This window comes from Equus caballus, chromosome 27, assembly GCF_041296265.1.
Source record: "Equus caballus isolate H_3958 breed thoroughbred chromosome 27, TB-T2T, whole genome shotgun sequence".
Taxonomy (NCBI): Eukaryota; Metazoa; Chordata; class Mammalia; order Perissodactyla; family Equidae; genus Equus; species Equus caballus.
The window spans coordinates 40238844-40260405 of NC_091710.1; the positions used below are offsets into that span (position 1 = coordinate 40238844).

The window sequence follows — 21562 nt, forward strand, 5'->3', positions numbered from 1 at the left end:
CCATGCCCATCTTCCTCTACTTTGTATGTGGGACGCCTACCACAGCGTGGCTTGCCAAGAGGTGCCATGTCTACACCCGGAATCCGAACCAGCAAATCCCTGGCCTGCGAAGTGGAATGTGCACAGTTAACCGCTGTGCCTCCGGGCCAGCCCCTCTAGTTCTTATTTCACAGATGATGCTCAGTATTCAGTGGCTTGCTGAGGGTCATGGCAGTTACGTGGCAGAACTGGAACCAGAACCCACTTTAGTTTAACTTTATCAGTTTGACATGATGCTCTTCTCAATGTGTGACCTTTGGCCAAAATCCAAACTTCATTTGCTCAGGGTCACAACTGATCCCAACTAAAGTCAGTCCATTTGTTTTGCCGAGGATATTCTGTTGCTAAAACAGATAGGGCTTGTCCCTGTGTTGGAATAGGTGGGGTAAAGGTGACCTCTTAAGTTTCTGTTGGGATTCTTACCTAGGAGAATTATCTCCCTTGAGAAAAAGTAAAAAACCAAAAAACCAAAAAAAACCCTGATATGTTGGATTTAGATAAGCATTGATCTACAACAATGACAACAGAAGGGCAGCTGTACTGTCACTGAAAGCAGCCATAATGTTTAAATGTTTAATTCTTAAATATTTATGCTTTAAGTAAGGACAGAGTTGAACATATATATATATATATATATATATATATATATATATATATGTATGTATATATTTTGTGTCTCTGGGTGAGGAAAATTGGTTCTGAGCTAACATCTGTGCTAATTTTCCTCTATTCTATGTGGGATGCCACCACAGCATGGCTTGACGAGCTGTGCTAGGTCTGCACCCAGGATCTAAACCTGCAAACCCAGGTCACTGAAGCAGAGCACATGAACTTAACCACTATGCCACCAGACCGGCCCCACAGTTAAACATACAGACTTCCAGACCTCTTAGAGTCGTGAGACATAATCCAGTGAAAGCTAAGCCCCTACTCTAATAGAACAGCCTTGGAGACAGGAAGCCACGGAGAAGCTGGACCTTCCTGGAGAATAGTAACAATGAAGCTGATCGCAAGCCACAAGGGCTCTCTACTCCTTTCTGAAATGAGATGAGGTGGTGGTCTACTGCAGCAGAAGGGTCCGGAAGTAACAGATATGACCTCGTTTGGACCAGCTACATTCATCCCACGTGGAAGCTGAGCGTGTGCTACCATGGTGAGGAGACATATGGCTGACAAATGCGATAGGACTGTTAAAGTTCATGAAATACGCTGTGACACATTGATAATTTTGTTCTTGACAGTAGGGGGGGAGAAACACATTTCTTCAGGAATTTTTTAATCAAGAGCTTTCCTATGTAAAAATCTAACAATTTAAAATGATCTGTGCTCCCTCTCATGTTGTGACTATAGGCCTGTAAAAGTACCTCATGACAAATTGTAATGCAAGCTTGAGAAATTTTCTCTTATAAACTGGCAAAATATTTAGTTAACATTTAATAGAAGTAAAGAAGTATCATGAAATTTGGCTGCGATTCAGATCCCAGATCTGTAATTCTCTACATTGAGTGTCTGAGTTAACTCCTTAACCTCTAAATTGTCAGCTTTATCAGCTGTAAAATGTATTCTGATACTACTACCTCAAAGGATTGTGGGAAATATATACAGATATAAAAAAAGCTTAGCACATCATATAGTGCAATTTCTAGAATTATTTTAAGTTAAAACATTTTGCCTTCCAGAATTAACAATTTACTATTTCCTTAAAAATCTAAGATGGGCTTTAAGAGATGTAAAATATGAGAATTTTGTTTGATGTTTCACTCTTTGATTCAAAGATTATGAAGATCTCCTGTCAAAATGAAATCATGAATTATGAAAGCTCAGGATGGTAAGAATAAATGAGCAAATAATTGATAAAATCTTCCTAGAAGTTGACTGCATCAAGGGTTAGAAGAGAGAAAGGAGGACTGGGTAGAAAAAAACTGAGTGGAAAAGGAAGCTGGTACGGCTGAGGAAAGGAGGGACACACAGGAATGACTATGGTCTATGAAGGAAAGGGGAGAGTAAGACGATGGAGTGGGGCGTGGGTGTGGGAGAGTTTGTTTGAGATAAAAGGAAAGGATGTATTTAAGATTCCATGGGGAGACACCAAGTTTTGGAAGATCAGATAGCAAATAGAAGGATTCTCCTTGGTCTATCCACAGTAAAAAAAAAAAAAAAAAAGCGAAAAACAGAAAGGAAGAAAAATCACTGCAGTTTGGTTAGCTGGGAATTGATTGATGCCATGGAAATCTTCCAGAGACATAACTATCAAAACTGGAGAAGCTGGGCAGATTTCCTCTTCACTGGGGTCAACTCTGAACTATCTGGGATTATCCCCTCACCGCCCACCTGTGACACATTCCTCAGTCAGGCAGTTATTCCCATGCTTGATTTTCTATCTAAAGATAATGTGATGATCCCTTCCTTCAGCAAACATTCTGGAAACTAACAATCAGGCATTGTTCTCTAGTGAAACTATTTAATCGTTTAAGAAACACAATGAGATTCTAGGGGAATGGCTTGTAGGATTTCTTTCTGTGAAATTGTTAATATATAAATGAAGTTCATTAAAAAAAAACTTATTAAGGGCCTACTATGTAGTAGGAGCTACTATATAAGACCTTGGACACATAACAAAGAACAAAACCTTCATCCATCCAAAGAGATTGAAATTCCTGACCAAGGTAACTGGCTATTCAGCATTTTCTAGGAGCTCATTAAAATGCAGATTAAGACTCCACCCTAGATCTATGGACTCAGAGACTCTGGGGGTGGGGCTCCGAAGTCCAGTGATCTCAGATGATTTTAGTGTTCACTGCAGTTTGATAGCCACTGCCCTATGTTTACTATATAGATATGATTTGAAACTTTACAGGCTTCCTACCTGATGATGAGAGGAAGGACAGAGGGAGCCGCTGAACAGATAAAAGCCTTGCAGTCTTCAGTTCTGGCTGTGTTCCCTAAAGGAAATATTTAGGATTACAAAGAAAGGTGAGCTTTTCTCTGAAGATTATTTCCTTCATCACGGTTTTCTTTAAATACCTAAATTTGATCTTAGTGTTTATGGAAGTTTAAAAATATATAGATATGCAATGTATAGAAGAATAAGGGAGAAAGCCAGGACAAAGGAAAAATACAATGAGGAAAAACAAGGGTAGGCATGAATTTAGCACATAGACAACATACTGGGGAAACAAATGACTTTCTAACTTTCCATTGCCATGGTTTTTGTAAAAATATTTAACCTCTATTCTCTCTGTCCTCTGATTTCTCCTTTGTGCTGTTTTTATTTAAAATTAAAAAAAAATACTTATTGAGCATCTAGCATCAAATTTAGACATGGGGAATCTAAGGAACTTAGTTTCTTGTGGATGAAGAGTGGCTAACAGGTAACTTGTTCATACATAAAAGTAGTTAGATACAAAGAAAATAAAATGATATGAATGGTGGGTATTTCCAATTGGCTGATTAATAGGCCTCTCTGAGGAAGTGACCTTTGAGCTGAGAATTGAAGAAAAGAAAGGAGCTAGAATGGCAAAAGTGTAAGAGAAAAGCATTGGCAGCTGAGGAAGCAAAAAGGGCGCAGAGGAATTCGTTGTAACTGGACCTGACAATGGTCGGGGAAAGTTATAGATGAGATTACACGTAGGCAGAAGGCCAGACTATCTAGAACTTGGTTAGCCATTTGGATTTTCTCCTAGATGCAATGGAAAGCTTTTAGAAACCTGATTTAGGTCATAAATAGTATTCTGGTTCTTGAGCTGAGAAGAGTTGGAAATGAGAGGGGCGCGGGGCTGAATACAAACTAGTTGAGACAATGAAATGACGGTGGTTTAAACTATAGTTCTAAATGAAGGAATTTTAAAGTGACTTTTAGGAAAAAAGGTATTAGTTGAAATCCAGAACAGTGCTTTAGATATGTTAACTTGGAGTGCTTATTAGACATTTAATTGCAAATAAGTTGGAAGTGCTGTGTCTAGGCAGAAGAGTGAATTGAAGAGTTCTTACTTAAACTTTTGGAAATAAATGTGATTACCTAGGGAGAGAAGGAGAAGTAGAATAAGGGACTAGAACTGACCCTTGAAGCCCCTCAAAACTCGAGGTTCTAGAGGATGGGAAGCCAGAAAAGGATGATGCAAAATAGGCCAGTAAAGTAGGAGGGATATCAGCTATAAGATCTTGATAGCAAAGAGAACAAAACATTCCAGAGACGGGGTCGAGGTCAACTATGTTAACTGCTGCTGAAAGCTCAAGACAGATAAAGCCAGGAGTGGCCACTGAATTTGGAAACTTAACAATATTTTTGTGACTCATTAGTTGTTTTCAGTAGAGTAGTCCAGGAGATGTTCAGGCAGGCCAAGACAAAAGAAGGTACCTACAAGGGAGTTCAAGGACCCACTCAGTAAAAAAGAATTGGAGCAAATTCAAAGCCAAATGACAAATAGGAAATATTTGCAATTTGTATAATAACAAGGGGATAATCTTTTCAATGTATAAATGTGTCTTAAAATTAAGGAAAAAGACCAAAAACCTGGCAGAAGAAAACAGGTAAAAGGCTTTAAACACAGGGTTCACAGAAAAAGGAACAAAAATGACTCAAACATATGCAAATAATAGCTTTATTCATAATAAAGTAAATGCAAGCTGAAAATATATAACAATACCATTTCTCATCTATCAAGCAGGCAAAAAGTTTGATATCTTTCTCATATGTTGCTTTGAATGCAAAATTGTACAACTCCTGTGGTTGGGAATCAGGCAAAATGTACGCAAAATTATAGCTGTGTTTACTAGCAATCCCATTTCTAGGGAATATGCTTTCTAAAACCATGGTTCTATAAACTTTGGTCTCAGGATTCCTTTGCACTCATATTATTGACGGACGACCCCAATAAGCTTTTGTTTGTGTGTTATATGTATTGTTACTCTATTAGAAATTAAAACTGAGTTTTTAAAAAATATTAGTTTATTAAAAATAAACAACATTTTGATGAAGAAAGTTTTCTGAACAATTATTGGCAAAGCATAGTTTGATAGTTTTGCAAATCTCTTTAATTTCTGGTTTATCAGAAGATGATTATTTTCTATCCTTTCCTATATTCCATTTATCGCAATTTATGTTAGTTCATATATATGAAGAAGCTCTGTCCTCACACAAATAATTAGTTGGAAAAAAGAAAGCGCATTCGAATAGCTTTTTCAGATAATTGTGCGTGTGTGTTTTTCTGTAATCTTATCAATGAACATTTTGTCCTCTGTTACATTAAAATCTATTAGTCTATCTTATACTTTGCATCCACTTTACCCTTGTATAATTTTGTAACATGCATTGGTCATCTGGAAAATATCAGTTCACTGAGTTTGCAGATTTTCCAAATGTTGACAGATTTCATTATACAATAGTAAAAAATTACATTTGTTACGATCAACACCAATTTCATGAGAAAGACTAAATATTGGGAAGCTGTCAAACTTAAAATAGTGGATGCACATTTTCCAAAACGCTAATTTTTGCTTCAAAGCTTAAATTTTATCATTGGCAACTAATACTTAGTTGGTTTCCTTGAAATGACAAGGTCACTTTAGTAGCGTTTGAGAAAATGTCTTCCAAGTCGCTATATCTGAATGACTGGGGTTTGTCTCACTTGTTCTTTCAGCTAAAAAATGTTCTGTGAAAAAAGTGGCTAGTATGTTTTGCAACTCCAAAAATCATAGAAAATGCTTTTCTTGAAACAACCATTATATTTCCATACACAACATAAATGCTTTATGCACACTTTCCATTTTGTCACCCAGAATATTAAATAAACCCTGCACTCAAGGGTTGAGATTTAATATTTTACTTCATCAAGAAATACTATTCTTAAGTAAAATGAAACTTTTTTTTAACTGGGAGTATGCAAGTATGTAAAGATTAAAAAATACGATAAATGACTATAGTACCGTTTGATGCTATTTTCTTGATTAATGGTACGAGCCAGCAGTTTTATCTACGGTCAGCGCAAACGTCAACACTGAAAAAAGCAAATCAGGTCTCGAGAATGCCGCTTGGAAAACTGCTGCTTTAATGCGTACCCTAACCAAATAACAAAAATCATCATATATACGATTAGTCAACTTCAGAGTTATAAAAATGTTTTTCGTATCTTAAAAGTTAAAAAAGAAGGAATGAAAGGACAGGAGGTCTAGTTAACGGTCAAGAAAGTTTGGGTGGGAGTGAGCGCATGAGAGGTGGAGGATGCTACTGAATCCAGAAATGAAAGTTTGGGAGTTCTGAGATCTGTCAGGTCAGTTCCTTTCAAGAGATAACTGTCAAAAGAGCCGGTTAAGGAAGTGGATTGGGGACAAACGCACACACAATAGAGGATTTGAGAAATGAATACTTGGTGTTTTGGCTCACCCAACAATGGCTGGAGATAGGCTTAGACGAGGAAACTAAGTCAACTAAGGTAATTCTTTACTGGGGAAGCGTTTCCCAAATTCAGTAGGTAATACATTTTAAGAATATATTTAAAATGTTTCTAGAGAAAAAGTAGAATTGTTGCTCAAAGTTAATCAGAATTGTCTGGAAATGAGGATGCAGGGGATAATAGGTCCCTTGTTCTGTTTCCTTAAAAGAAAATCCAGAGAAGATGCAATTTCCCTTTCGTGTTTTTGCAAACTTTTTATTTTTCGGGGGAATCATTTTTATTTTTTTAACCAATATCCTTTAAGGACCAGTTCTCTGGCGAGGCAGGCCTTGAACCCTGGGTGTGAAATTTGTGGTGCCTCACCCTTAAGCGCATGCGCACCTAAGGAGCCTGGACGTGAGCACTTCCTTAAATTTGGCACCCAAGCACCTCTTATTTAAGGTGGCACTCAAAAGAGGCCCTCACTTTCTGGCTCATGCACGCACCGGGAAAGTGAGTGGTTCCTTAAATTTGCGCCCAGAACATCTAACACCAGGCTTTCGTCACTCTAGTCCCGGAAGTTCCTCCAATGCTTATTAATACACTGTGCCTTCTGTTGATCATCTTGATCATCTTTTCCTTTCTTCTTTTTTCTTTTTTTAGTGACTTACAGGGAAGTGGGGCGCAGTGCCTCACTTGTGACTAAGTTCTAGTCAATAGCTCAAAATTCTCAGAAAACTCGAGAACCCCTCTAGTCTTAGAACATTGGTATAACTTCTTGTGTCTCCTTCCCCGAGCTAGCGGCTGCCAGAGGTTTGCTGGATTGGAGGAGTCCGGGATGCGCTGACCCCCTCTCCTGCTTGACCGTAGACCCTGAGCTTGACGAGTGCGTCGGCCCCAGAACGCTGCCGCTCTTCTCTTGTTCAGAGTACAGGGAAGTAGTATTATTCCACATCAGCAAGAGCCCATCTTCAACCAGGGACTCCTGCTGCCATGTCCAAAAGGCTCAGCCCCCAGTTACAGCAAAAGATCCCAGAAGATGCCTACTGTGAGAAACACCTGGAACCGCTGCTGCTGTTCTGTGATGACGACCAAATCATACTTTGTGGCAAGTGCTTCCAGTCCCAGGAGCATAGGCATCACGTGGTGTATGGAGTGCAAGAGGCCGCAGAGAATTACAAGGTAAGCTTCATGCAGATGCCAGAGCCCTCTGGCGCTCTGGCTGCCTCTTCTTATTTATTAACTTATTTATTTGGGGGCAGATATTCTGATCCTCCTGACCATTCCCTTAGTTGATGTTTATCAAAGAGTATTAGGGGCCGGCCTGCTGGCCCAGAGGTTAATTGTGCACCTTCTGCTTAGCACCACCTCCACCCCTCCCTTCGCTGGTTCAGATCCGGCTGCAGACCTGGCCCCACTTGGCAAGCCATGCTGTGGAAGGCATCCCACATGTAGAGTAGAGGAAGATGGACAGGATGTTAGCTCAGGGCCAGTCTTCCTCAGCAAAAAGAGGAGGATTGGCAGCAGTTAGCTCAGGGCTAATCTTCCTCAAAAAAAAAAAAAAAAAAGAATATTAGCAAGTATTCTATATAGACCTTCAACTTCAAGGCTAAGAAGACATATTGTCAGGGCTGCTGGCCCCATAATTGTCTAACGTTAGGAATCCAACTGTTCTAAAGCAAGTACTTTACCTGGAATTCTGTGCTATATTTCTTCACAGATGTTATTCCAGAAGATATCAAACACGTTGAAGGAGAAACTTGAAGTAGTTAAAAGCATGTTGGCTGATGAGCAAGAAAGAATGGTGATGATTCAGATCAGTGCTTATCTTGATTCTTAGGGGGGAAGTTACTTATAATGTTGGATAACAAATAATATAAACAAAGACAAATGACAAAGCAGGAAAAAATATTTGAAATCCATAAGAGGGAAGAGTGTTGATTTCTTAAGGTGTAAAGAGCTCTTAAAAGTCAATAAGCAAAAGACTAGAAACTCAGTAGAAAAATGATCAAAAAAATGAGTTCACAGAATGGAAAATGCAGCTATCTTTTGAAGAAGATCCTGAACTTTGCTCATGCTAAGAGAAATACAAATTAACTGTATTAAATTTGTCAGTGAGATGGTATTTGCAACCTTATTGGCAAAAATCATAAACATGATCACAGTTTATAATGATGCCCTAAGAGAATGAACATTTCATGTATTTTTGGTGGCCATATAAATCCTGAAACCATTTAAAGGGCAGTTTAAGGATTACCATCCAAATTGAGGGCTCGCCCTCGTTTATGTACACGTTTCACTTCTGATTTCAAGCCCTCTCTTCGTATATAACTCTATTCTGTGATAGATAGCCCAAATTCTGAGTCGTCTCTCTTCCAGTTTTTAAAGAAAATGAACGTCCAGTTGAGGCTGGTAGAGGAGGAGAATTTCCTGCTTGTTCAAAAATTTTTAAACTGATCATTGTTTTTTTTTTCAGCCCAAAGAACCATATATTCAACAAATGTTGGGGTCCCACTCTGTGCCAGGAACAATGCTGGGTACCGGGGATTTAGCAGTGGGAAAAACCAGTTCTGTCTTTGTGCAATTGACATTCTAGTGGAGATAAACAAAATAAATAAAATGTATAGTATATTACATGTTAAGTGCTATAAAAAATTTTTTCAAGAGCAGGAAAGAGTGATGAGGTACACTTTTAAACAGAATGATCAGGACCTCGTCATTCAGAAAGTAGCATTTAAGAAGATCCAAGGAGGTGAGGAATTGAGCCATGCAGTCTTGGCAAGAATGTTCTAGGTAGAGGGAAGGGCAGGTACAAAGGTCTTCAGACTGATGTGTACTTGCTTGTGGCTGTATAAAGGAAGTGGAGACTAGAAGATGGTATCGGGAGATAAAGGGGCCAAATCATCTAGGGCTGTCGACTTTAAATTAAATAAAGAAACCACTGGAAAGTTTTGAACAGAGTGACATCACCTAAATTCCATTTTCAGAGAAACACTCTCACTGCTGAAGGGAGAACAGACCATAGGAGGGTGAGAGTAGAGGTGGAGGTCTGAAAGACTGTTGCAGTAATCAGAGACAAGTGATGGTGAACTAGTAGGTAGTGGTAGAGGTGGTAAATGTCAGGTTCTTGATAAATGTTGAATCCATCAAGTCTCATGAGATTAAATAGCATCACTAAGCTGACTACTCCTAGTGTATGTCTCCAGCTCAGACTTCCAAATGATACGCTTTCATGTCCAACGTCCTACTTGGCATCTCTTCTTGGATGTCTCCATTGACTAAACAAAATTAGCATATTCAAAACTAAGCTCCTCATGCACTCCCCACCTCTGGAATCTATCCCTTCCACAGTTTGCCTGTCTAGGTTTTGGCAAATCCATTCTTCTAGTTATTTATTCTAAAAACCTTAGTCACCCACTGATTCCTCTTTTTTCACACACCCTGTTCAAAGCATCAGCAAATGCCATTGGCATTACCTTCCAATTCTCCTGGTCTCCTTTTTGGTCACTGAGGTTGTAGATTCCTCGGTTAAGTCAATCAACATTCCTGTGTTTTCATGTTCTAAATTTGTGTTGATGTCTTGGCTGATCTCGACTCCGAAATTCCATTTATATTGATGCCTTTTATTTCTTCTCCTGTACTTTATATGTTTTTGTTTTTATATGGGAGTTAGAGATGGAAAGAGAAATATTTATGGTCAATCTGTGATATTTAATCTGAAGTCTATCATCTATTTCTATGATGAAGGAAGAGGAGCAGAATTTTAAAGAGATGATTGAGTCTGAATATAGGCTTATGTTCCGGTTGATGATTGAAGAGAAAGAGGTGAACTTCCGGGGCCTTCATGGGTATGTATTCAACCTGAACTTGAGAGAACCTAGTCTGAATCAACTGACTGAGTTTGCTGCAGAGCTAAAGGAGAAGTTCCAGGAAACGCTGCAGGTGAGATATTCAAAATGGCATCCTCACAATATTTGGGAAATGAGAGAAAGAAGAGCTGAACATTGTCAGTTCTAGAATAAGACAACCACGTATGATTAAAAAGAATGTATATATTCACCTAGCAACTCTATTTCTGAGAATTGATCTTGTAAATATACTTATCTGCATATAAAAAGATGCATGGATAAGGGAATGCTGTGAAATCGTTTGAGTGTAGAGCCATGGCTTAGAGGTAATCTTTGAAGCCAGATTGATGAGGTTCATATCTGAGTATCTGCTATTTACTAGCCTCTAGGTGGCCTTGGACATATTGCTTAACCTCTGACTCAGTTTCCTTAGCTGTAATATGAGGATAACAATGGCCCCTAGTTCACAATGTTGTGATGATTGAGTGAGAAATCTATATAAAGCTCCTTAAATAGTATTTGTACATATTACACACTTGATAAGTGTTAGGTATCATTATTACTATAATATTTATTGATAGCAAGAGACTAGATGCAACCTATACCCATTGAAATGGGACTCATGAAATATATTGTATTATGTACGTACAGTGGAATTCTCTTCAGCATTTAGAAAAGATAACATGGCTCTATGGTACAAATAAGGAATGTTCTCCAAGAGCATATTATTTATTAAGAAGAAAGCAAGTTGTCAGATCAGCAATAGTATAATAGGATGTCATTTGTGTTAAGGAAATAAATAACATGAACATGTGCTTATGTGCCTAGGTGGAGCATCTTTGTGAGGATGTAAAGGAAACTGGTATCAGTGGCTTGATTAGCTATTTCATCCCTATTGACTGAATTTAATTTTTAAATAAATTATAATAAATCAATTTTAATTTAACAAAGGAATTAGGAAACTTTCTGAAAAAAGCTGCCCAGCAAAAACAATGTGATCTGTTGTTGGTCCAGGTTGTTAACTGAGTAAGTGGACTGCATTCCTACCATCCACATCAGCATAACTGTGTTAAGTGTCAAAGAATCAAGTTTCTATTGAGGTGTCCTGCTTGACACAGGGGGATGTCCTGGCCTCCTAATTGTCTGTTTCTGGGGTGGCTGGCAGTAAAGGGCGTTTCTAAAGAAATAGTTGAATTGGCAAAGAAGAGAAATTGCTAGTAGTTGAATAGTAATAAGGAGATGCTTCTGCAGAGACTGAACGATCTGGGGAGAGAGAATCTGAATAAACTGAAGGAGAGCGAGACCAGGCTCTCTGAACAGATCTGCAGTCTCCAACAGATCCCTGTAGAGTTAGAGAAGAAGTGTGGGGAATCCAGCTCAGCACTGCTCCAGGTAAGACTTATTGCAGTATTTGAGAAATGAGAAGTGGACAGTACTCATCAGGGGTCACTTCCAAAACAATATCCAGTGATCTTCAATCATGTGGAAAGGCTACATAGCTATTTCTCAGTCACCAAAAGCATTATGACATCATAAAATCATAGTACGTGTACATCTCCTTCATGATATGAATGCTCACCTTAAAATTATCAATAGTAAGTTTGAACTGAGCTATCCCTTAATAGGGTAAATAATTGCTTAGTCAAATTATTATACATCCATGCAATAGAATGTTCTGCAACCATAAAAAAGAATGAAGCAGCTCTATAGGGATTAAAAGGTTATTTTCAAGATTTCTTAAGTGAAGAAAACGTGCAGAGCCACTTTTCGTTTTTTGGAGAATATGTATACATATGTGTAGACGTATTTGCTTATTAATATTCAGACGGCCTCTGGGAAGATGAACACAGACATTGTAATCTGCAGTACCTTCGGGAAACAAATGGGAGCCTTATTTATGTAGTATTGTGTATTTTAAATTTTATACAGTAACATGCATTGCTTTTTCGATAAGTAAATTCTGATCTTTTCAAGACTCTATCCATTTGCCTCTGCCAGGCTCATATTTGCAATGTGAGTGCTTTTATTTGAGAAGCCCCTACACACAAACCCTTAGGTTCTGTTCTAGAGCCAAGCCTGGTTCCAGGTAGGTGTCACCCAGTTATACTCGGTTCCTGAGCTGGCTCCCTGCCCTCCGCAGCCCAGCAGGCCCCTGCGTCTGCTCAGCCTTTTGCCACCACCAGTAGAGAAAGCAAACAGATGAGCAGAATTTGAATGAAGAGTGTTCTGAATAAGATGGCCAAGGCGAGGTGCAGAAAATATTTCCCTTGGGAATATAGCAATGACCTCAAGCGTTTTACTGACTTTTCCTATTCGGTATTAAACCTTGCCATCTGAGAATTAACACCACAAGGCTGAAGAAATTACATGGAAATCGTTTCATTATTCTAAGAGAAGATATTTTCGTGAGCACAGTTCACAAAAGATTAGCTCACATACCCAGGGGTAACCTTATCTCTTTATTTTCCCCCATAGAATGCAAGATATTCTTTGGAAAGGTAAGTTTTTGTTTTGGAAACTTTGGGGTCAGGCGCAGAGTCTGCTGTGTGAGCACCCAGGGCTTGTTGGGGTAGGGACAGGAGGTCGTGTAATGAGATCCATCCTCTGGATGGAGGGACCTGGGGTCCGTCCGCGCAGATGACTGACGGTGTCCTTTCTCTAACAGGAGTGAGTCGCTGCTGCTTCAGTGTCTACAGCCCGCCCAAACTGCAGACCTGAGTTCGTGCCAAATAACAGGAATGAGCGAAATGCTCAAAGTGTTCCAAAGTAAGTTGACACACATCCATGATGGCAGGGCACTTTATTTTTGTAGGACTTGAGAATCAAGTGACCATCCTATAAAAGGAAATGCTAGATGGCTTGAGCATTTAAAAAGACTGGAGAGTGTATTGTGCTACACACATTAGATATCTATCAAAAAGATAATTGCATAATCTGATGTTGAAAGGCTAGTCTCTGCAAATCCTTTGTCAGTTTCCCAACCCTGAAACACAATTGCAGGCAGATTTCACTGCTTAAAAATTTTAGGGACCAGCCCAGTGGCGTAGTGGTTGAGTTCGCACACTCTGCTTCGATGGCCTGGGGTTCACAAGTTTGGGTCCCGGGAGCAGACGGACACACTACTTGTCAAGCCACGCTGTGGAGGCATCCCACGTAAAATAGAGGAAGATTGGCACAGATGTTAGGTCAGCAACAATCTTCCTCAAGCAAAAAGAGGAAGATTGGCAACAGATGTTAGCTCAGGGCCAATCTTCTTCACACACACGAAAATCTAAATTTTGAGGGAAAAAAGGTCAACATGTATAACAAAGGATTTCTATCTTCTACCTCATAGTTCTGCCTTTTCCTGAATGTCTGTCAATGGGTTCATGCAGTATGTGACCGTTTGAGGCTGGCTTCTTTCACTTAGCATAATGCATTTGAGGCACATCCAAATTTGTTGTGTGTTATCAGTACTTCTCTTTTGTTGTTGTGTGGTATTCCATTATGTGAATCAACCACAGTTTATTTATCCTTTTGCAATTGTATGGGCTCTTGAGTTGTTTCCAACTTGATGTTATAAATATTTACTAACCTTACAGATTTTGCTGTGGATGTGGCTTCATACCTCTTGGTTGAATTTCTAGGCATGAGATTGTCAAACTTGTTTTCTAAACTCACTGTGCTATTTTGCATTCCCACCAGTAATGTATGAGAGATTCAGTTGCTCTGCGTCCTCGTCAGCATTTGGTATTGTCCATTTTTTTTATTAAAGCTAACCTAATAGGTACATAGTAGTATATCACTTTGCTTGTCAATTATTTCTGAAATGAATAATGATGGTGAGCATATTTCATGTGTTTCTTTAGACTTTACTGTATCTCTTTTTTGAAGTGTATCTGGAAACATTTTCCCCACTTATAATTGTGTTGTATATTTTCTTAGCGAGTTTTGTGATTTCTTTAAATACTCTGATTACCAGTCCTTTATCAGGTATGTGTTACTTCCCCCAGTCTGTGGTTTATATTTTCATTTACCTAACAGTATCTTTTGAAAAGCAAAAGTTGTTTTTTTTTAAAGATTGGCACCTGAGCTAACAACTGTTGCCAATCTTTTTTTTTTTTTCCTGCTTTTTCTCCCCAAATCCCCCCAGTACATAGTTGTATATTTTAGTTGTGGATCCTTCCAGCTGCGGCACATGGGATGCCACCTCAAAGTGGCCTGATGAGCGGTGCCATGTCCACGCCCAGGATCCGAACCAGCGAAACCCTGCACTGCTGAAGCGGAGCGTGCAAACTGAACCACTAGGCCATGGGGCCAGCTCCATGAAGAGCAAAAGTTTTAAATTTTGAAGTTCAGTTTATCATTTTGTTTTCTTTTATGGCTTGTGTTTTTTGTGTCCTGAGAAATTTTTTCCTACCCCAATAAAGATTTTCATCTTGAAGTTTTACCATTTTAGTTTTTACATCCAGGTATATTATCCATTTAGAGTTAATATTTATACATGATTCAAGATATGGTCAACTCCCCTCCGTTGTTTGTACATGTATAAGCAGTTGTTCCAGCATCATTTTGTTGAAAATGCTGTCCTTCTCCATTAAATTTAGTTTGATTTCGCTCATCAGTGTTTTGTAGTTTTCAGCAAATATTGTTTATATTTAATTAGATGAATCCCTAACTATTATTTTTTAGTGCTATCGTTAGTATTAAATGTCAATTTCTTTCTATTTTTGAAGAAGAAGAAGATTAGCCCTGAGCTAACATCTGCCGCCAATCCTCCTCTTTTTGCTGAGGAGGACTGGCCCTGATCTAACATCCGTGCCCATCTTCCTCTACTTCATATGTGAGACGCCTACCACAGCATGGCTTGACAAGCAGCGCCATGTTCACACCTGGGCTCCGAACCAGTGAACCCCAGGCCACCAAAGCGGAATGTGCAAACTTAACCACTGCACCACTGGGCCAGCCCCCTAAATATCAATTTATAATTGAAATTTTATTCATTTCTAGTTTATAGATATAACATTGGTTTGTATGTGTTGAAATTGTATTTTACAACTATCCTAAACTCATTTATTAGATCTAGGGGCTTTCTTATATGTTCTTCGGGATTTTCTACAAAGATAGTTGAGTAATTGATAAATATAAAGAGTTTTATTTCTTTTCCAACCTTTTCTGTATTTTTCTCACCGTATTGTACTTGCTAGGACCTCCAATATGATGTTGAATAGGAGTGGTGAGAAATACTTGCCTTTTTTGAGGGGAAAAAGAAGGCATTAAGTCTTTCCCCTTTAAGTTTGACGTTAGCTGTAGGTTTTGTATAGTTGCCTTTTATCAAGTTGAGAAAGTTCCCTTCTATTCCTGTTTACAAAACTTTTTATCACGAGCAGATATCGAATATTTTAGATTCTTTTTCTGTATCTACCCAAAATATTCCTGTTTTTTCTTCGTGTATTAATATGGTGAATTTTGTCTTTTGCATATGTTGTCAGCCTTGCAATTCTAAGATACACTCTTGGTTACAATCTTTTATCCCTTTTATATATTGCTGGATTCAATGTGCTAATATGTTTTTTTAATTTGGATCACTTTTTTTTTTTTAAAGATTTTATTTTTTTCCTTTTTCTCCCCAAAGCCCCCCGGTACATAGTTGTATATTTTTTGTTGTGGGTCCTTCTAGGTGTGGCATGTGGGACGCTGCCTCAGTGTGGTTTGATGAGCAGGCCATGTCCGCACCCAGGATTCGAACCGACGAAACACTGGGCCGCCTGCAGCGGAGCGCGCGAACTTAACCACCCGGCCACGGGGCCAGCCCCCAATGTGCTAATATTTTTAAATGAATTTTTCTATTTATGTGAATGAGGCATATTGATTTATAGCTTTCTTTTCTTATAATCATCCATTGATGCTATTTAATTTTATTTTCATTTCTAGATAATCTCTGTGTTTCTTTATCAAATCTACTTGGTCTCACTTTTACGTTTCCTATATCCTGTAGATATTTTAAGCTTTTCTTTTTTCTTTAAACATAGTAAGCAAAAATTATTTTAGAGTCTCTTCTTGGTAATTCCAATATCTAAAGTTCTTCAGATTTATTTCGGCTATCACACTCAATAGTGCTTTCTTACTTTGTGTGTGTTTAATGATTTTTTTAATAGTAAGCTTCTCTTTTTTCCCTGGATATTATTTTTAGAAATTCCTTGAGGCCAGAAATCAATGTGTTCATTTTTCTAGAAAGAATTTGCATTTTTTTCTGCCAGTCTTCTGGAAATACTAAGAGCCTGGGATAACTTGAAATTTAAAATTCAAGGCTCGTGGCTTTTAAGACCACCTTAATAATGATGTAAACTGGGCGTCAAGTCCAGAGATTTAAGTTTATTTGGCAATGAAACGTGCTGCTGGATTAGATGTTAAGGAAAGTAAGAAATAAAGGACTACTCTAGGTTTATGGCTTGATCAACTAAAACAATAAGTGTGCTGTTAACTGAAAAGTAGAAATTAGAAAGCAATAGGTTTGAAATTCCACATTGGATGCAGTATGTTTGAAATGCCTGTGTTATGTCTAACTGGTATATGGCAGCTTGTTTATGGGGTAAATAGTGAACATATAGAAGATATTTAAACTGAGGCTAGGTGAAGTCACCCAGGGGGAAGGGAGTACCAGTAGTAAAAAGGAAGACCCAGGACCAATCTCTGAGAAATCACAATATTAGAGGATGAGGAGAATGAGGTAAGAGAAGGAACAATCAGAGCTATGAAGGCAAGCAAGTGTCACTTTCATTCAAGTATAAGAAATCACATTGAGCTTTCTTGTTCTTGACTTGATTTGTCTGGAGGATTCTTATGGGTTTTCCAGCCTCTGCTGATATATTCTCTTTTGATGTACTCAATTCAAGGGCCTGCTGGCACAATTTCTAGGCAGCTACGTCTCATCCTCTGGTGGTATTTAAAATGAGGAGAGTATTCAGTCACAGAAGAGACAGGAATCAACTGCTCTATTAGGAGACTCCAATGCTTCTTTAGAGGACTAGGTCTTCAGGGAGCTACAGCTGGGTCCCAGGTGATATCTGGCAAGGACTGGATACCAGGCCATTTTTTACAGCCTGATAAAATTCCTTTCTGGTTTGAAAGGTGCTTCTATGCTTCTCCATAGTGCATTATTCTTGTTCTTCCTCATAGTCCATTATCCTTTTTTCTTCCTCCTCAGATTGATTGCATCTCCTTCCATTATCTTACTAACTTTGTTCCTCTATGATGTCCATTTCTTGAAACAGACAAAGGCTCCTTTTCCTGGACTTTCCTAGATTGCCTCTCCCCTATCTGTGCCTGAGACTTGTGCCCACTCATTGAAAGCCCTGCCTGTTAGAAATCATCAGTCTCTGGGGGGCAGACCCTGTGGCAAGTGGTTAAGTTTGCACTGCGGCCCAGGGTTTCCCAGTTCAGATCCTGGGCACCGACCTAGCACCACTCATCAAGCCATGATGAGGTGGCATCCCACATAGCACAACCAGAAGGACCTACAACTAGAATATACAACTATGTACTGGGGGGCTTTGGAGAGAAGAAGAAGGGAAAAAAAAATAAAAACAAGATAGGCAACAGGTGTCACCTCAGGTGCCAATCTTTTAAAAAGAAATCATTAGTCTCTGGCATTGGCGAGCCTCTAGGTTAACTAAATTTCTCTTTGCCTGCAGGACCTATAACTTTGGATCCAAAAACAGCTCATCCCTGTCTGGTCCTATCCGAGGATCTGAGAAGTATAAGACTCAGAAACATCCAGCAGCATGTGCCTAGCAACCCAGGGAGATTTGACTTCAGTGCCTCTGTGTTGGGTGTGGAGAGCTTCTCCTCAGGGAGGCACTACTGGGAGGTGGATGTGGAAAAGGCAACGAAGTGGCAGTTGGGTATATGTGAAGACTCTGCCAGCGGAAAGAGTGACGCACCCAAAGCTTCTGGAGATAAAGTCCTACTCACAGGATCCATGATGGGAGCTGACTTTACCTTCTGGGTCTTTCCTCCTTTAAGAAAGGTCTTCTTGAGAGAGCAAATGCACAAAGTTGGAGTTTTCCTAGATTATGAGTATGGGCAAATATCATTCTATGATGTGACAAAGGGATCCCTCATTTATAATTTCTCTTGTCTCACCTTCCAAGGAGCTGTCAGGCCTCTGTTTTCTCTTTGTATCCCAAATGGAGGCACAAATTCGGACTCTCTCAGCATCTGCCTCCCTCGTGTTTCTTCTTGAACTGTTGCTGTTACACCTCAGTCATCCTTGGTGTGAAATCTAAGACCACAAGAAGCTACAAAGTTAAGAGCGTGATTTTGTAAAAGAATTTATATAAAGGAATCCAATAAAAGATTTCTAGTGTTTAAGTTGGAACCCAGTTCAATACCCCGAGTCTTTGCATTCGTGTAGCTTTCAATACCCATTTTTGGAAGAGGTTACCTTTAAGCTGAGTCATGAATGATGTAACTGATGTTCTAGCCTACTTAGAACAACAAATGTGTTTGCAGCATAAGACTGGAAAACTAGGGAAGAAATATGGTCTGCGATCCTTAGGACCAGGTTAAGGACTCCGGAGATATTTCTGAAAATAGAATTAGGTATAATCAGGACTTTAGATTTGAGAATAATCATCATAGTGACAGGTGGAATGGAGACATCCTTTTACAGACCCTGTTACTGACATTGAGGCATCCTATTACTGACAATGTCAAGACTTCCTAACATTTATCATTCCAAATAGAGAACAACTTAATTTCCCTGGATATTTTATCTGGGGGAATAGGAAGTTTTACAGAAAATGTGTTTTAAAATTATTTTTTCAAGTATTCTACTTCTTTCTTATAAGGAAAATTAAATTTCTTAGAAGAAGCCTGATAGTTCAGTGCTTTGGAAGACATGAGTAATATTGGATTGGTGTCTTGTATTTGCTCTCATCTTTCTCTATTTGATAATCCACAGAAGAATGTCTTTTCCTACAGCCTCGCTCAGGGGTGATGGGTTGTACAGCGCTGAAAAGAAGATGACAAAATATTTATAGAGGGATTTTTATGTGAAAAGCTTATCGTACTTTATCTCCCTTAATATTTTTAACAACCTGTAAGTGTGTATGAATCTTAATACTCAAATATAGAAACCAGGGCTCAGAGGTGATGTAATTTTCTTAAAGTCACATAACTGCTAAGTATCTAGTAAGAAACAAGGATAAGGAATTAAATCTGGATCCTCATCAAAAAGCAAGCCCTGCCTCCAGTCGTATTGCATAGGCACCTATTGTGTAAGCACGACTAGGTAGGATAGCGGTCTCATTTTATCTAAATTTCTAAAAATGCAAGCCAATTTCTTTCTGTTTTTTTTTTTTGAGGAAGATTAGCTTTGAGCTAACATTTGCTGCCAATCCTCCTCTTTTTGCTGAGGAAGACTGGCCCTGAGCTAACATCTGTGCCCATCTTCCTCTACTTTATATGTTGGACGCCTGCCACAGCATGGCTTGCCAAGCGATGCCATGTCCGCACCCGGGATCTGACCCTGTGAACCCCGGGCCCCCGAAGCAGAATGTGTGCAGTTAACCGCTGAGCCACCTGGCCAGCCCTGCAAGCCAATTTATGCAGGAAATGGAGGAAGCATATTATTTATCTTTCTCTCTGTAGGTTTACTCTGCATGTATTATGGAGGCTGTGTTCTTCCAGATGGGCAAAGTAAAAGGGAGTGAAATGCAAATACAAGAAAATTGCTTCTGTTGACTCATTGGGGTCTGGGAAGGTGTGAAGTCATATTACCTATCTTTGGGGTAACAGGTTTTTTTTCTTTTTTTGGTGAGGAAGGCTGGCCCTGAACTAATATCTGTTGCCAATCTTCTTTTTGCTTGAGGAAGATTGTTGCTGAACTAACATCTGTGCCAGTCTTCCTCTATTTTATATGTGGGGATGCCACCACAGCATGGCTTGATGAGCGGTGTGTAGGTCCAAACCAGTGAACCAAGGGCCACCGAAGCAGAGTATGCGAACTTAACCACTATGCCACTGGGCTGGCCCCTGGGGACAGATTTTTAATTGACCATTTAGAATTCTCAAAATTTGCTATTACAACATCATGTGGATAATTTGTGTGTTTGTGTGTATGTGTGTTAAGACGTAAGCATAGAAAAAGTCTTTGCACCTCTTCCCACCGAATCACAAGAAAACTGGGGGGAAAGAAGCCCTGATTTGAGAATGGGAGGTTAAGTTAGGTGAGGGAGTAGGAAGTGAGATAATTATTTGAAACACTGAAATTAAGCAGTCAGAGCACTGGCTCCCAAGCCCCTTCCCAATTTCCTGAGGAAAAGATGATGATTAATTATGTAGGGAAATGTGAGAATTGAGTAATAATTGTCTATGTGATTCTAAAACTCTACCCTCATCTTATACCAAATTTCTCCTGCCTCTGCAACTTGACTCTTAAGAACTATTTTCCCAAACTTAGAAGCCAAAAGAGAATGCAGCATGTCCTTCCGATGTCACTCTAACATGCACACAAAGATTTAAATTCTCTAAGAAAATGTATCTATATTTGACCTTGGTATTTGCCATTTGATGAGAACCCAGAAACTGAAGTTGTGTGTTAACTTGAAGAATTGTCCAGCAGAGAAGAAATCCTAAAGCTTTGATTTTCTTGCCCTGTAGGGTATTAACCAGTTTTGTATCTAACCTAAGCAATCTTATTTTAACATTCTTTTTTATTCCTGATAATTTGTATAAACTACTGCTTCTCATTCTGCTTGGAACCAACTTTATTCTCTGATTGTTTCTTTACCTAAGTAGAGTTGAACAAAATCTTTTCTTTTTCTTTCTTTCTTTCTTTTTTTTTTTGGCTCAAGAAGATTTGCCCTGAGCTAACATCTGTGCCAATCTTCCTCTATTGTATACGAGGGTCACCGCCACAGCATGGCTGATGAGTGGTGTGGGTCTGTGCCCAGGATCCGAACCTGTGAACCCCGGGCCACCAAAGCAGAGCATGCCTAACTCAACCACTACACCATGGGGCCAGCCCTGAACAAAATCTTTGACACATGACCATCTGTATTTGTACAAGAATCATGTTTTTAAGCCTTAGAAATACTTTGACACAGCCTACTGACCTTCTGCATAACAATGTTGAATGTATCCTTCCAGCCACAAAGACTCTCTGCACTTGCAGTTCCCTATACTTCAGTCACTGCTCTCCCCTTTTTTTTGCTAATTCTGACTCATTCTTCAGCTCCTAGCTTAAGTGTCTCCCCGAAAGAAGACGCCTTTGATAGCCTTAACAAGAGCAAATTCTGGGACATCATTGCACCAGTTACA

At 39.1% G+C, this 21562-nt stretch overlaps 1 protein-coding gene across 2 annotated transcripts in view; it reads left to right on the forward strand.

Moving 5' to 3' along the window:
- Nucleotides 1-18617, forward strand: part of TRIML2 (tripartite motif family like 2) — a 66106-nt gene extending 47489 nt beyond the window's left edge. For both annotated transcript variants that reach the window (XM_070252784.1, XM_005606375.4), the window contains 8 exons: nucleotides 2897-3012; nucleotides 7212-7592; nucleotides 8131-8214; nucleotides 10158-10352; nucleotides 11510-11650; nucleotides 12734-12756; nucleotides 12924-13024; nucleotides 17932-18617. In XM_070252784.1, the coding sequence (XP_070108885.1) occupies nucleotides 7404-7592; nucleotides 8131-8214; nucleotides 10158-10352; nucleotides 11510-11650; nucleotides 12734-12756; nucleotides 12924-13024; nucleotides 17932-18482 (1284 nt within the window). In that variant the 5' untranslated portion in view covers nucleotides 2897-3012; nucleotides 7212-7403 and the 3' untranslated portion in view covers nucleotides 18483-18617. The remainder of the gene's footprint in view (nucleotides 1-2896; nucleotides 3013-7211; nucleotides 7593-8130; nucleotides 8215-10157; nucleotides 10353-11509; nucleotides 11651-12733; nucleotides 12757-12923; nucleotides 13025-17931) is intronic.
- The last annotated feature ends 2945 nt before the right edge of the window (nucleotides 18618-21562 follow it).